This window comes from Mixophyes fleayi, chromosome 8, assembly GCF_038048845.1.
Source record: "Mixophyes fleayi isolate aMixFle1 chromosome 8, aMixFle1.hap1, whole genome shotgun sequence".
In the NCBI taxonomy this organism is placed as follows: Eukaryota; Metazoa; Chordata; class Amphibia; order Anura; family Limnodynastidae; genus Mixophyes; species Mixophyes fleayi.
In genome coordinates, this window is record NC_134409.1 from 13,217,190 (window position 1) to 13,233,739 (window position 16,550).

General features: G+C 41.6%; 2 protein-coding genes across 4 annotated transcripts in view; both read right to left on the minus strand.

The window, feature by feature from the left end:
• ERICH3 (glutamate rich 3) overlaps nucleotides 1-5,479 on the minus strand; it is a 73,534-nt gene extending 68,055 nt beyond the window's left edge. For both annotated transcript variants that reach the window (XM_075181912.1, XM_075181911.1), the window contains exon 1: nucleotides 5,292-5,479. In XM_075181912.1, the coding sequence (XP_075038013.1) occupies nucleotides 5,292-5,311 (20 nt within the window). In that variant the 5' untranslated portion in view covers nucleotides 5,312-5,479. The remainder of the gene's footprint in view (nucleotides 1-5,291) is intronic.
• A 2,973-nt stretch (nucleotides 5,480-8,452) lies between these two features.
• Nucleotides 8,453-16,496, minus strand: CRYZ (crystallin zeta). Of its 2 annotated transcripts, none has more exons than XM_075181914.1 (9): nucleotides 16,390-16,496; nucleotides 14,776-14,892; nucleotides 12,912-13,064; nucleotides 12,387-12,550; nucleotides 11,103-11,154; nucleotides 10,550-10,699; nucleotides 10,325-10,426; nucleotides 10,054-10,149; nucleotides 8,453-8,810 (listed from the first exon to the last, which is right to left on the minus strand). In XM_075181914.1, the coding sequence occupies exons 2-9, from the start codon at nucleotides 14,884-14,886 to the stop codon at nucleotides 8,649-8,651; spliced, it is 990 nt and encodes a 329-aa protein (XP_075038015.1). In that variant the 5' UTR covers nucleotides 14,887-14,892; nucleotides 16,390-16,496; the 3' UTR covers nucleotides 8,453-8,648. The 2 variants fall into 2 exon arrangements, with proteins under 2 accessions (XP_075038015.1, XP_075038014.1); XM_075181913.1 differs by lacking the exon at nucleotides 16,390-16,496 and adding an exon at nucleotides 15,866-15,951.
• Nucleotides 16,497-16,550: the final 54 nt, after the last annotated feature.

A 16,550-nucleotide genomic window follows, 5' to 3' on the forward strand; every position in this document is an offset into this window, starting at 1 on the left:
CCCCACAGTCACTGCACACACACCTCCCTTGTCCCCTACAGACACTGCACACACCTCCCTTGTCCCCCACAGTCACTGCACACACCTCCCTTGTCCCCCACAGTCACTGCACACACCTCCCTCGTCCCCCACAGTCACTGCACACACCTCCCTCGTCCCCCACAGTCACTGCACACACCTCCCTTGTCCCCCACAGTCACTGCACACACCTCCATCGTCCCCTACAGTCACTGCACACACCTCCCTTGTCCCCTACAGTCCCTGCACACACCTCCCTTGTCCCCTACAGTCACTGCACACACCTCCCTCGTCCCCTACAGTCACTGCACACACCTCCCTCGTCCCCTACAGTCACTGCACACACCTCCCTTGTCCCCTACAGTCACTGCACACACCTCCCTCGTCCCCCACAGTCACTGCACACACCTCCCTTGTCCCCTACAGACACTGCACACACCTCCCTGGTCCCCTACAGTCACTGCACACACCTCCCTCGTCCCCCACAGTCACTGCACACACCTCCCTTGTCCCCTACAGTCACTGCACACACCTCCCTCGTCCCCTACAGTCACTGCACACACCTCCCTCGTCCCTTACAGTCTCTGCACACACCTCCCTCGTCCCCCACAGTCACTGCACACACCTCCCTCGTCCCCCACAGTCACTGCACACACCTCCCTTGTCCCCTACAGTCACTGCACACACCTCCCTTGTCCCCTACAGTCACTGCACACACCTCCCTCGTCCCCCACAGTCGCTGCACACACCTCCTTTGTCCCCTACAGACACTGCACACACAGTCCACAGGAAATAGTCATTATCAAGTAAAGAATAAGTTTCTGGAATAAAATGTTTGTCAGTGTTTCCTAGAGCCCTGGCCCTCTCTACTGACCCCGACATACACTCTATCTGATACATTTGCAAATTTTGATTTATTTATTAGCTATAGCACAAGATAGTGTTACAAAGGCAATCAATATTTACAAGATACTTGAGACTCAGCGTGACTGGTGTGAGTCGATCTGTTCAAATGAAATCCTTTCCAACGACTAACATAGCTCACCTATAAAAAGTACAAGCCAAAGGTACTGAAACATTTTAGAAAAGTTACATATAGTACACGCTGTTTAAGTTCCACCACCTATGGGACCAATGAAGAAATCTTATGTATTTAGGTGTGTTTGACTAAGGCCAGAGCACCTATTGTATTCATTCATCTATACAGGAGACACACGGATTCGCAAGAGACAAACGTGGGTGGGGCTAGAACAAACTGTAGCCAATCATTGTAATAGAATGTTAGCAGCAGAGTATCCTAACCAACATGGATTGGCTGCCCTGCTTATATTCTGGTTCTGTCACTGAAAGCCAATTGCTCCCTGTCAAATATGTAGGCAACCGTGAAGTAGGAGGAGCTAAATCAGCATATAGTCAATATATATGTGTTAAGCAGGGAATAGTAATGTGATCCTCCTGTCAGATTTGTGCAGAAATATTGGGTGTCAAATGCACCCCTATATAATACAAACATTCATTCTAACAAGGACATTTTAAGGGAGTTTAATTCTAGATCAAAGTTTACGATTTGGCATGTGGCACAGAAATATAGAAGCATACAGGGCCTGATTCATGTTTGAATGTAAGTACATTTGTGTGCCAGTTCTTGCGTCAAATGGCTCTGCACATGCTCCGGAAAAGGACATTTCGCCAATGAACGCAATTGCATGCAATCCACGTCTATACGCAAATGACACTAACTACTGCATATGACTTGGGGCACGGGAAGCGGGTGTATGCGTGCCACTAGATAACACAGAACATGTGTATGCACATAAGATAGATACTTCCCTATTTTGGAGATCTCCCTTCCAGGAAGAGAGATCTCCAAGCAGAGATCTTGGGGCGTGACCACATGAATTGTGTCTTTAGGCCCCGCCCCTCTGCTACACCATAGCAATTTCGTCCTATTGTAGCACCAACTTCACCAACGAAGATGGCAGAATGTGGGAGGTTGCCCTGCTCTTCCGGGAGCGCGGGAGAACTCCCAAAGATATGGGAGTCTCCCGGACATTCCGGGAGAGTAGGTAACTATGCTAAAAAAATGCATTGTATGTACAGTACACATTAATAACATCTTGATTTAAGTATTTAATGCAAAAAAAATAATAAAACAATATTTTTTTTTAAACCAACCATATTTTTAATAATGACTATACTGTTTAGAGTTGTTCATTTATTTTATAATATAATTTTTTATGCGTTCTGATGTGACTTATATGCTTGTGCGTATACTGCAGGCTGTTCTGTCTATTAACTGACAGTAAGTAATGTTTAGGAAGAGTGTACTTAGACCATACTTGCCAACCTTAGAAAAGAGAATTCCGGGAGATCCCGGGCAGAGGGCGTGGTTGGAGGGCAGGAGGGGGCGGGGCGCAGTCAATCGCGTCATTTTGGTCCTACCCCCACGACAAAAACGTAATTTTGTTGCGGGGGCAAAGTAAATTCCAGTATGCGGGATACTTGCCTGCTCTCCCGGGAGTCTGGGAGACCTACCTGGATTTCGGGAGTCTCCCGAACATTCCGGGAGAGTTGGCAAGTATGACTTACACTCAGATTCAAATCGGAGCATGAGATCCGCATAGATTTGGATACGGTAGGAACTACGCTTATGTTTCATGCTGTTTTTTAAACCACATCTTATGTGCGAATTATGTTTTGATTTGAATCAGACCCTTAGTAACCAATTTTTTAAATGATTTTCATAGTGAGGACTGTTGTCCTGATATTCAAAACAAATTAAAGCAGTAGAATTCCACCTCTTTTACACATTATTGAAAATGATGTTCTAGATTTGGTTCCTCTTCAATAATCAGCACAAATTTAATGGACTAGTGGTCCCGCAGGTGGACATAGTTGGGCCTTTAATGAAAATTTGGTAACATTGCTTGTGAGTACAACACAAATGATTTAATACAAAGTATAAAGTTTTTTTGTGCGATATTTGTACAGAAAACATTGCAAGCAAAGGAAAAAAAATTGTTAAATCCCCACATGACCTTGTACACGTATGTACTGTACATGTTTTTGTGGGTTTTTGGAGGGGGCAAAATTGTGATGGTGAAAGGTATAATCTGAAATTAATTTTAAAATGTGAGAGAATATATGTTCTCCAAGGTAAAAAGAAAACATGAAAGAAAAATGTAGTAAGGTTTTAATCCTGAGGTTTTCTCATGGTAGAGGCTGAACACAATGAGATATCCTCGAACGGACACTTGAGGAAAAGCGAGTAGGAGAGGCAAAGATGGAGACGAGCGTAGGTCAACCTTCACCATACTTGCCAACTCTCCCGGAATGTTCGGGAGACTGCCGAAATTCGGGTCGGTCTCACAGACTCCCGGGAGAGCAGGCAAGTCTCCCGCATCCCACAACTGCCTAGCCTAAAAGACGCGATTTGCAGTGAATCGCGTCATTTTGGCCCCGCCCCCACGACAGAGCGGCATTACTGGCGCGGGGACAGGGCCAAAGTGAAGAGTTTAGCCACGTCCCACCCCCTCCCGTCCTATAGTCACTTACTACAGCCTACAATTTAGGGGAGTGAATGGGGTATAAAGAGGGCGTATTACAGTAGTCAATTTACAGTAGGGGCGTGCCAACTTCAAGCCCACGCAACCACGTCCACTCTGGGCACGCTCTGGGCAACGCAAAGTTACTTGTGTTTCTGCCGTATCTCTTGCTCCAGCTACAGGGCTAAGTCTAACTCCTGATCAGTAGTGATGTCAGTATCGTATACATGCTATAACATGTGTTTGCAATCAGGCGCAACTGTAACAATGATTTTTATGTTCAGTAGACATTGAGAACATCCTAATAAATTGTGGGGGATTAAAAGGGAATTTTTTTTTTTACTGTTTGATAATGCATTTATTATTAACTGGTGACATTAATTCAATATTTTGTTTTTCTCTGCGTCCTTTTGCGAGTTTAGAATAAACACAGGTATTGGGCGTTCCTGCAGTGTCTGGTGTACTAGAGCACGGCCAACCAACACCCGAAATCACCAGTGTTGAATTTGGGAGTACTTAGAGCTGACTTACATGCGTTTTTAAACAAGCGCTCGTTGCGCAGAGGGCCTGATTCATTAAGGAAAGTAAAGCTAAAAAAATGAGTAACTTTGCACCGTGGCAAAACCATGTTGCATTGGAGGGGAGGTAAATTTAAAATGTGGGGACAGATTTATAGTTGGGGTAGGAGATGTCCTAGATCAACTTTAAATTTCAGTGTACAAATAAAGCTATCAAGTATTTGTGTGCTACATAAAAAAACAGACAGTATTTAACTTATGTGCAAAAGAATAAACTCATTTGCACCCCTTGCATTGCAACATGGTTTTGTCCAGAAAACTTGAGTAAGAAAACTTACTCAATTTTGTGCTTAACTTTCCTTAATGAATCAGGCCCTATACTCATAGTTTGTCTTTAATATCTCTAATGCGAGATATTTATCTGCAATGGACTCCAACAGAAATTGTTTACTCTTTTTTGTTTTTTTAAATGAGATCTATTTTTCAACATTAATTCTAGATAATGATCACTATTTTAAACAAAAATAATGTTTAGTTCTCATCAATTTTGTAAAGAGAAAATTAAAATCAAGTTATGCTTCAAATAAGGTGACAAAAACATTAAAATGCTTAACTAAAGCACAAGCAAAACACCCTTAGATTATTTAGCAGTTGTGAAACTACAAGTCCCAGCATTTCCAACGTGCATTTCCACAGCAGCTTAAGAGCTACAAGTTGCAAAGATTTGATTCATTTTAACAATACATGAAACCTAATAAATCACAGCAGAGTTGGGCAATCTGTTGCTTTAGAAGCATGCCCATACTCCACAACAGATGGAAAGCAACAGGTTGGGACTTATAGTTCCACAACTGCAGGAGAACTACAAGCTTCATGCTGGGACTTGTAATTTCACAATAACTAGATAGCCACAGGCTGCATGCTGGTACTTATAGTTCCACAACAGTTGGAGAGTCACTCATAGGTGGCTGCAGTTTAACTAACAAAAAAACTATTTGCATTAATGATGTTAATCCCAGAGTAATACATCGGATATGTAGTAAAATCAGCATTCTGAGTCATAGAGGCACCAAATACATGGGAGCTCTATTGAAGCAGATTAAATCAGGACAGGCAGCTAAAGGGTCCAATCCTGTGCACTGTTTGCTAAATAACATGTCCTTTCTGCAGTGTCAATACAACTTCCAGGTCAGTAGCCCCGATCACTTACCCGATATATGGGTGACTCATGTTTTCAATTTGCCTCCAGGGCTGCAAAGACCCAGCCAGGTGAAGAGGTGGGCTAAAAAGGTGCTGTTTGCTAATAATAAAATAAAATAAAATAAATGCAATTCCCCTCCAGGTGGATCCTACTGCTAGGACTCCCCTATACGTCTCCCAGCTCCTCTCTCTGTGCTGAGGGCACACTGGTTGCTAGGATGAGACACATCATGATGCTTTTGCACAAGGTGGGCTGAAGACTGTGTAACCAATCACACAAAGAACCTGCCTCTCCCTTCTCTCATTGTGTCTGTGTCCAATCTGCAGGCAGCTCCCCCAGCACAGGGCTGAGATCTTGTTCCTTGTGTCACCGATCTGCTGCTGCTGTTCCCTTGGAGCTGTTTAGTCACACACACAACAATGCACTATTTACAGTCCAGCTGGATCTGCCATTAGGAAGGCAGGGGGGCAAGTGACTGGGGTATTAGATACCCACTGCAAGTATAGTGTTCACATGTACTAGAAGGGTTATCACTTCACCCCTTAATCATTTACTTACATGTGTCAGATTGTGTGACTGACTAAAACCAGGACTGCTCTCAAATAGCCATAGAACCTCGTCAATGTATGTGTCTGTAATTAAAGGGGGGAGTTAAGAAACTTGTACTAAGTAGAGATGCTCACTGACCCCTGTGAACTGGTTTTGGATCTGCATTAGCTTCGTGTTTTGGTTTTGGTTTTGACAAAACCGCCCTCGTGTGTTTTTGGTTTTGGTTTTGGGGTTTTTTAGGAAAAATCCTAAAATATGCTAAAATCACATATATTTGCTCACTTTTTGTTCCTACATTATTATTAACTTCAATAACACTAATTTCAAGTAATTCGCAATAAATTTTGACCACCTCAAAGGTCACAATATTATTTTCATACACTTTCGGACAAAGACTGCAGCGACCTGGCTGGATGGTAAGCGACAGAGCAATGACACAAACACACGGCAGTTTCTAGCACATCTAGGACACATTGGCACACAGCAGTTGCAGAAAAGAAAAATGGGGGTCCGCCCTCCCTCCCACCCCTCGCTATGTTGGATCTTAAAAAGGAATTAAAAATTTGCGAGATCCGACGACGTAACGATGACGTTTTGCGTCGTTTTCGATTCCGGGGGCGCGCGAGAGTACCGAGCCGGCTCAACCTGGTACCCAGATCCCCTAAGTTCGGGTGTGTTCGGTTCTCAAGGAACTGAGCCTGAGAATCTCTAGTACTAAGAGGGTTTGTATCAGTAACTTCAGATGCTGTAATTCCTGATTGACAGCTACTTCTGACCAGTTTCCAGTAATAGTTGTTGCTTGTACTGTGTAAATATACTGATAGACTAGCAACCTTTATGTAATACAAATTCACCAGCCCTTGCTAGCAACATAGTGTTGTAATGATGTTTATAATATGGTGATTAACATTTATTATTGATAATAAATGAATATAACTTTGTGTGTGAGTATATATATATATATATATATATATATATATTTACATTTATATATTTAAATTTATTTATATATACATTTTTGGGGGAAAAGATTAAATATTTATGAATGTACAATACCATGATGAATGTTAGTGTTCTATAAATTATAATATTATTGTTTCTCCCTGTCATTTAAATAGAGGAACAGTACTGAGTTAGATTCAAGTCACTTTTGTATAAAATGTATACAGGAGATGTGAAAACCAGTAACACAGAGACAGCTGTATGTATTATATATAATGTCATCTACTCGCAGTAGTTTTTTGGTAAGAGATTTGCACCAATCACATGGAGAGGTGGTCTTTGCAAAAGCGGGGCCTTGTGGGGTCATCCATAGACAGGGCGTAGATATTGTCATTAATCATTGGTAAACCCCCTCATCCTGTGACTCTCCCTGGTCACCTCTCTGCTCCTCAAAAACTGGCCCTGATCACATGACTTGTAGCAGATTTCAACAGGTGATTAACCTGGGTGAGATATGCAACATGTTCTATATCAGTGTTGGCTAACCTGTGACACTCCAGGTGTTGTGAAACTACAAGTCCCAGCATACCTTTAAAGCACTAAGCTGCTATATATATATTGGCAAAGCATGCTGGGACTTGTAGCTTCACAACACCTGGAGTGTCCCAGGTTAGCCAACACTGTTCTATATTAAATCCATAGGGCAGCACGGTGGCTTAGCTGTCATTTTGTAGAAGGTACTAAATAAATGAAAGCTAGAATCTGATTTGTTGCTATAGGCAACATCCCCACTTTTTCAAACCTGCAGCTTAGTAAATCTAGCCCCAAGAGTCTTTCTACGGTCTACTAGAGTATAGCCTATAGATCTCTGCCTTACATTGATTTGTGTGCAGACTGGACAAGCAGCAGCATGTCATGTCTAGAGATTGCAACATTCCAGCTCATTACCCAATCTCCACTGTGTTTAAAGACAAAATTGTTACTACTCCCCTTCCAGTCTGTTGTGCTCAGAATATCGGGGTACACTGGTGTCATTCACATTTCCAGCATTCTACAGAGTTCTATTTGATTAAACACAAACTATACTACAGTTTGAGTTTCAAGACACAGAACCTACTAAAATGCTATTTTGACCTCCTGGGTCAGCAATAGTCACCAAAATTGTGAAGGTATTGGAGACGGTATTGAGGTATTCACACAGTGGCCCCTGCGGTCTGGAGCCCCCAAAGAACAACAACTCTCCTTGCAGCCCATTAAAGCCACAGACAATATCCTCCATTTCTGAGCCCTAGGGATAAAAACAAAAATAAAAAAAATAGATGAACCAAGTGGTTCTTATCTGCAGTAAAATGCTTTGCTTCTAAATATGTTGTGCCAGATAGCCAGCACAGTGGCTCAGTGGTTAACACCTCTACCTCACAGCGCTGGGGTCATGAGTGGATGTATGGAGTTTGTATGTTCTTCCCATGTTTGCGTGGGTTTCCTCCGCATGCTCTGGTTTTCTCCCACACTCCAAAAACGTAAAGAGCCGACATGAAGTGACAGAATGACACTATACACAGACATAAGGCGGAGCAATATGGTGGCATTAAGGTGCTACATATAAACAAAGCAGAGTTATATTTGCTAATGTTACAGTATTGATGTGAAGAATACATTTAGAATAAAAATCAAAAACATTTAAGAATGGATTTTCATTTATTCTCAAGAGTTTGATTTAATCAGAGATCCAAGAATTGTGACGTAACGAAACATTCACCGACATTAATGTACAAACACCAGATTACTTCCTACAGTCCCAGTGTTTACTCATCTTAAGTGCTCTTATTTATTAGTTAAACGCCACCACAGCAGCAGTCAGGATCCAATGTCCACTTAGATCACAAAGATCATCTTGCCGGTGGCTCCACTAGTCTGTATAATGTCCTCATGGGCCTGGGGCGCTTTCTCCAAGGGATATTCAGGCCCGACCAGTGGATTTAGCCAGCCAGCTTCCATGCCCCCAAAGAGCGCTGCTCCAGCCTCCTTCCAGTCATCCTAAAGATAGAGATTAAATTAATCTCCAAAAATATCATAAACGGCAGAAACGGCTATTAAATTCTCTCTGAAATTTCAATGATGAAAAAAAACCTACATTACTATTCTCCATTCTCATATGTTCTCTCAATGATTTCTGTCAAATCCAGGATACTAAGTTATAGGAGCCAAGTGGCTGATCTTGAGAAGACCGCTGTAACGGTTGAAACGCGTTTGGGCTTGAGATTGACTTATAAATATTTGGAATACACCGATGGACATGAACTGAGATTGAATACCTTCACTGCTATTGGATCCATTACATGCGCTTTTGGTCTGGCTTTCTGGTAGGAGTATTCCCATATACTTTATCGTGATTTTAACTGTTGGAATATGTTTTTTTATATATGCCTTGTATTTGTATGGGATACATTACATTTTTATTGTAACAATATCACGCTAGATCGATTTTTTTTTTTTATTTCTATGACCATAAACGTCCTCATTGGCTGAGTGAAGGATAATATACAGAAATAAGTGATCCATTTGATTATCCATGATTTCCCATCCACTACCTATCGGAAAGGAGAGGAAGGAGGAAGAGTGCTTTAAAAGCTTATGATCTAACAGTCTCTGGTAGGAATCCATTTCTCACTTATATCCTGCAGTGATGGGGAGGTGTGAGTCACACATAATTATATTCCTTCCATAATCACCTAATTCTCCGCATCAAAGAGGATTATATACTATGAACTTTTTTTGGACTATTAAAAGTAATTTGGTGATAATGTATTAGTTTTTAACATGTTCTTTAGACCTTTAAGTATCTGAATATCTTGTATTTTGTTATTTGATTGAGGTTCATAAGTTATAGGTTTGTGTACTCCTATTCAAGTAATTTGGCAGCTATTTTATGCATTTGAGCGCTTGTAGGATTTTGTGATCTATTCATATACAAGTCATACTGTAGGCAGAAGTAAGGAGACCAAGAGACAGCGGAGGGATTAAGATAGACACAGAAATCCCTCTAAGATACCTAGGCCGGTCTTTATCTGCAGCCAAAAGGCCATGCGTCTATGTATAATTACCACTCTGTATAGCTCACTTTCCTTAGCCAATAATATTTTTGTGGGTTATCATTTTTGCAATAAAAAAAACCCCCTAAAAAACAAAACACATACATGGAAACAAGGCAACAACAGATGAAACGGATATGACCAAGTCTTTAGGGCTTTATTTTACCTCCCCTGTTATACTGTATTACCTTAGTTGAGCTGAAGAGTGAAACTCCGATTATACTGGATTCTTTAGCCATTGTATCTCTCGGGTTTATTTCAATAGGACCTCTGCAGCCAATAATCTGGTGTAAAGGAGACAACATAAGAAGTAATAAAGGGATGAGGGGTAACAACTGGCCCAATATTGCAGCATCTGCTGATAATCTAATTAAATCACTACTGGACATGTCTATATTTGTAGGGGGGGGGGCATCGGATGAGACCATAACCTGAGGGCAGGGGGGCATCAGTACTTACAATCACTCTGCCTTCTCTTGCCAATAGTTTCAGGTCATTACTAAGGTTAACATTGGACAACATCTCCAAGATAATATTAACTCCTTCTCCACCTGCGGCCTCCTGCATATAATAAAACACAATTAGTTATATAGCTAAATGTAAAGACAACGTTTTGCCAAGACAGTGGTTACTAGGTCAAGTAGGATTGTTTTATTATAAAATATGGTGCCAGAAGGACATTACCTCGATCTTCTCAATATAATCTTTATCTCTGTGGTTGAACGCTTTGTGTGCCCCATTCTGCAACACTAAATTTAATCCCTCGGCGGACCCTGCAGTCCCAAACACTTTGAAACCATAGGCTCTGGCGATCTGACACGCTGCTATCCCCACCTGTAAGAAAGGAGTGACAGAGGGTAACCACACAAACCTGCCAAAGTGCAGACAGTTGCTTACATGCAGTAGATGCCCACACACAAAATGGCTGCCTGCATAGCATATGATTCAGTGATGTCATTGCTTCCTAGTGATTGGATAGTCTGCATTCTCAGTGATGTCTCTGCATCATCTTGATTATTGGTTAAGCGCCTAAAAGGGCAGCCTCCACTATGTGAACATTACATATGTATTTACTGGAGATTATAATCTAATTTTTACAAAGAGACTGAAGCTACTTTAAGTAAATAGTATGTAATATAATAGTAAATATAAACAAAAAAGTAACATCAATGTGGGGGAAATTTGATCTATATTACTCAGTAAGATAATGTACACAACATCCTACTGTGTTACTTACGCCCCCGCTTGCACCGTGTACTAGAACCACCTCCCCAGGTCTGCCATGCGCTCTATACAACAAAAAATACAAAACAATAGATAGTGAAGAAATATATCTATACCCCTATCTATATACATACAGTAAAAAAATTAATATAAGAATGTTATACACAAGTTATTTTCTCTGAAAATATATTTCTAGACTACTTTATTATCCAAGACTGAGAACGCTGCCTTAGAGTAGTCACACATACACCTTTCCCATCACCAACTACAATTGTTACTCCTCTACCTTATGTATCAAGTGCCCCCTCCACATCCTAGATTGTAAGCTCATTTGGTCAGGCCCTGTCTGTACCTTGCGTGTCATGTCATTGCATGTGATTTGTTTATCTCCTGTGCAGTACTATGCAGTATGTATTATGGGCTTTATAAATAAAAGATAATAAAGCTGTAATCCTTATCTCTGTAGTTTTTCATTTACGGTGTCCATACATCTCATACGGATGGAAAATGTCATTTTTAGACTTAATGGGTAGTAAATCAAAGAGTAAGGGCCCACTTGCTGATCTTAACCAACCAACTAGATTGGGATCTATCAGGCGTCGGGCAACCAGCGAAAACAGATCATCGTTCTGTCACCTATCTGGTGGTTCAGTGATTGGGCTGATCATCATCATCATCATCAGCTATTTATATAGCGCTACTAATTCTGCAGCGCTGTACAGAGAACTCATTCACATCTCGTCCCTGCCCCATTGGGGCTTACAGTCTAAATTCCCTAACACACACAAAGACAGACAGACAGACTTAGGGTCAATTTGAAAGCAGCCAATTAACCTACTAGTATGTTTTTGGAGTGTGGGAGGAAACCGGAGCCAGCTGATGAATCCGAATATGTAAGGCCAAATATCATCATCATCATTTATTTATATAGCGCCAATAATTCCACAGCTCTGTACAGAGAGCTCATTCACATCTCGTCCCTGCCCCATTGGGGCTTACAGTCTAAATTCCCTAACACACACAAAGACAGACAGACAGACTTAGGGTCAATTTGAAAGCAGCCAATTAACCTACCAGTATGTTTTTGGAATGTGGGAGGAAACCAGAGCACCCGGAGGAACCCACACAGACACGGGGAGAACATACAAACTCCACACAGATAGGGCCACATTTCCGGTCACATTTCAGGCTGAACTGCCGGATAAGACATTGTAGTTTATGCACAAGTTAAAAAAGAACACGAAGATAGCCAGAAACAGAGCCAGAAACAGAGCAATTAAACACTTCTATAACTGACCTGTTAAACAGCGCCCGGTAGGCAGTAAAGTACGGAACAGATATGGCTGCTCCTTGCTTGAAGTTCAGTTTCTCAGGCAGAGGGAAAACGGTGTCTACAGACGCCACTGTGTACTCCGCGTAACCCCCGGTGATGGTACTCGAGGTGAACACACGATCGCCTTTCTGTACAACACAAAATATTATAGTAGGTTTACAGCAGTACAGCTTTGTTACACAACTTGTCAAATTAAATGAACATCAGGAACACCCCAAATCCAGTGTTTAGTTTCAGATAAGCAAAAATAATAAGGGTCTGTTTCTTTTGTAACCAAGAGTCATATTTGGGGGAATTACAAGGATTTGGCCAACCAAATACAAACGCTGATATCTCAGTTTTTAGGATGCAGGAAATTATTGCTTTCATGGGCTAACGCTACAAATAAAATGAAACAGGCAGGTCCTAAGTTTAAGGTTAGCAGAAAAGATTCAGTATTTAATATCAATATTAAAGATAATTAGCACAACACTGTAATTCATCAGTTACCTTAAATGAGGTTACATTGTTCCCCACTGCATCCACGACTCCAGCTACGTCAGAGCCGGGCGTGTACGGCAGGTTTGGCTTACGGGCATAGACACCGGCTCGGATATAAGTCTCCACTGGATTGATCCCACACGCGTGAACTCTGATTAAAACCTGTAAGAAAGCAAAAACAAGCATGACTGTTATGACAGCAGAAACCATCATGTTATAATCGGTTGGGAATTGCAGCCAAAATAAGTACTACCAAAAATTAACTGTCCCCATCAGAACAGCATCAGTCACTGAGCGAGAAGTGGAATCATTGATTCCTAATAACAGAAGACTACGGACGGCAAACTATGGATGGAAGAGAAGAGTGCGCGCTACAATCATTGATCATTTTCTGCAATGTCCATGTGCACAGATGCCCTGTGCTTAGCTCAATTAATGCTGCATTCACCGTTCGACAGCAATTTATGACTGGCCTAAGGAAAAACCATTAAATACAGGGCATAAAAAAAATTATGAAAGGTAATTGTGTGCAACCCCTTCTAAATTAAGCCTTCCCAGTTGTACAGCAAATCAGCAGGGGCAAACGCAGGATTTCACACATTTTAGCTCTGCAATACAGTCGGTGATGGCCATCAGCCCAGACAGTCCTCACGTGCAGCAGTAGACATTGCTGCGCTTGTTCATCTTTGTCAGTTGCACACACCTGTCTGCTAATATAAAGCCAGATCCTGTGGATGTAAAAAGGTGGGTGGGGAGAGGGGCGTCGCAGAGGACTCACCAAGAGTCAGGGGGTCCCCTGGTGGGATCTGCAAGTCTCAGGGCAACACCCCTTATTCTAGGGGGGGTGGGACCCACACTGCGCCTACACTCTGCTCTCCCGCACAATGATTTGTACAGTGTAGCTGCACCCTTAATGACGCTGCAAGTGTAGAGGGGCCCACCTGACTGCAAAGGAGAGGCTTAAGGCAAGTAATAGTGCCGCACTACTTCATTTATTTTGTTACACTCCAATGAGCAATATATTTGTCACTTTGCTCAGACGTGTGTACACCAGGTTGGATCACCCTCCTTACTGTACTGAAATTTTACCCATTTTTCCCCAAATGTAGGCATATTTAAACATAACTCATGCAAGTAAGGCAACATCAGGATAGGCTTTATTCCAAATTTCATAATGGTGCAGTGTATATCATCAACTACAATGGTACATATTACTTATACAAAATAGAATAATGTTGAGCAAATGCAACTCCATTAAAGGGACATTATTGTGACAATGGTCATTGTTTGGTAGTTGGGGACAAATGACTGTACAATGTGTCATATTTTTTATGCTAAACACTTTTGTGCTACTTTTTGTTTTTAAACTACTAAAAAGGTCTTTGCATTGCATATATGAAATGCACATATAAAATATAATCACCGAAAGTGGGTGGGGCAGAAAGGAATCACAGGAATTTTTAATGTAGACCAATAAAGAGGATTTATTTTAATTTCTAATATAGTGCACCTCAATAAAAAAAAAAAATAACCTATTTTTCCCCTCTTACCTCTCACAGTCCCAGGATGCAATGTAATTTAGTGACTAGGCTTGGAGGTGGGACTGTATTTTACAAACAGTACGGATTCCAAAGGCAGTGGCGGATCCAGAGGGGGGGGGGGGGGGGGAATTGTGGCAATTGCCCACTCCCCTCAGCAGTAATTCACATACCTTACAATAGCAGCTGAGAGGGCCAATCAGAGTGAAGGAGGGGCGTGGCTATGCCAAACAGTCAAATAAAACATGTGTAAATTCCCCTACTTTATTTTAAATGTAGACACCCCCTTTTAATACGATATTCCCTGCAGTAACTCTTAAGCACAAAGTCTGTACCTGGTTGTCTCCTGGTGAAGGCAGGGGGACATCTGTACGGAGTTTTAGAACTTCAGGCTTCCCGAATTCCAGGACCCGAATAGCACGCATGAATTTTCCCACTGATGCCATATTAGTCTGAAACACACATGAAGAATATAAGCTCTTGATCATATTTAAATGTATATTTAGCATAAGAGGAGGCGAACTGAACAGTACAACCAATATTCACTCATCAAGCTGGATGTCACCGACTGTCTAGATGAATACAGGAGATTTAAAGCTCTGGGTGCCCACAACTCAAACAGAGTCACTGTTTAAGGACCCTCCCATGTGTCTATGCGGGTTTTCTCTGAATGCTTCGGGTTTCAAACCACAGTCCAAAGGCATGGCTGGTTAAAGGGATTCCCACTAAATGTGCACGTGTAGTAAGACAATTATATTGGAAGCTCCACTTGGACATGGAATGAAGTGTCAGAATAAAAATATTCAATTGTACATTGCTGCAGAGTGTATGATCACTAGATAAAAGGTGAACATTAAATAATATGTCCATTTAAAGGGCAGAGAAGATACAGCATTTTTTCTCAATAAACATGCGGTATTAACCATTCAAACATATGACAGTCCCAGAGTCTTTCTATGGTCTACTGGAGTTTAAATAGTATATAAATTGCTGTCAGCACATGGATTATACATCTGAGTGCTGACTGGACAATCTGGTTGAAGGACCATGTCCTGTACACAGGGGCTGGCTGGCAAGTTGCAGCCAGGGGTGCAAGACTTTGCTCAGCAACCCATTAGGAACATTTTTTTTTTTTAAAAAAAATACAAGTAGTCCAGTGACCCAGTCCAAGGTAGCCCAATAGGGGACCGGCAGATGCCCCCTCCCAGACTCTTCCTGTAAATTACCCAATCTCCATTGTTTTGACCATATGAATCAGCAATGCTCATCAGAAGTCCTAAGCTGAAATGACATGCTCATCTGCCCCAGAACCAAATCGTTTTCACAAGCAAAAACATAAATACAAGATTAATTAATGGTTAGTGAAACTTGCTTGGAAAGCATGTGACACACATTGAGTTATTTGGACATTCAAAAGCTATTTACTGCATATATACAACCAGTATACACAGTGGTTTGAGCTGTTGAACATGTCATTTGTATTCCAGAATAATTAGTGAAAGAGTTAATCTCTGCACACAGTGGTATGTGAGGCAGGTTGGACAAATGATCTTTGCTCTGCTCCTGTGACGCCCCTAATATGTACCTGGTGAACTCTCTCACATAGTGATTTCTGACAAATTAAATCCTGAGCTTATCTAAAATATTAGTTACAGGAATACAAGTGAAATAAAACTGTGACTAATATGCAGAGAAGTAAGTCTGGAACGCAGCTAATAGTGCATTTCAGTTGCATCATGATTGACTGCACAGCTCAATAAGAGACAGATGCAACCAATGCAGTTGTATCATTACATTCCTGTATCAAAGTCAGGAAGCTTTAACTCCAGTTTATGTGGAACTACAAGTTTCAGCATGCACTGACAGTCAGACATGATGGACCCAGCTATGTAACATATAATTATACAGAACTCTATGATCACAGTCCATGAAACCGTCCTATATCTCACCCTCCAGCTGTCAGCACCCAGATCCCGCTGCAGTCAGTCTGTCCTCTACTTGTACTCAGCCACCAGGGGGCGGCACTGACCGGCGTCATATTGAGCACAGCGGCCGCCATGTTTGTTAAGGGAAACTCAGCTAATGTAGGTTTCTATAAACACAGATGTAT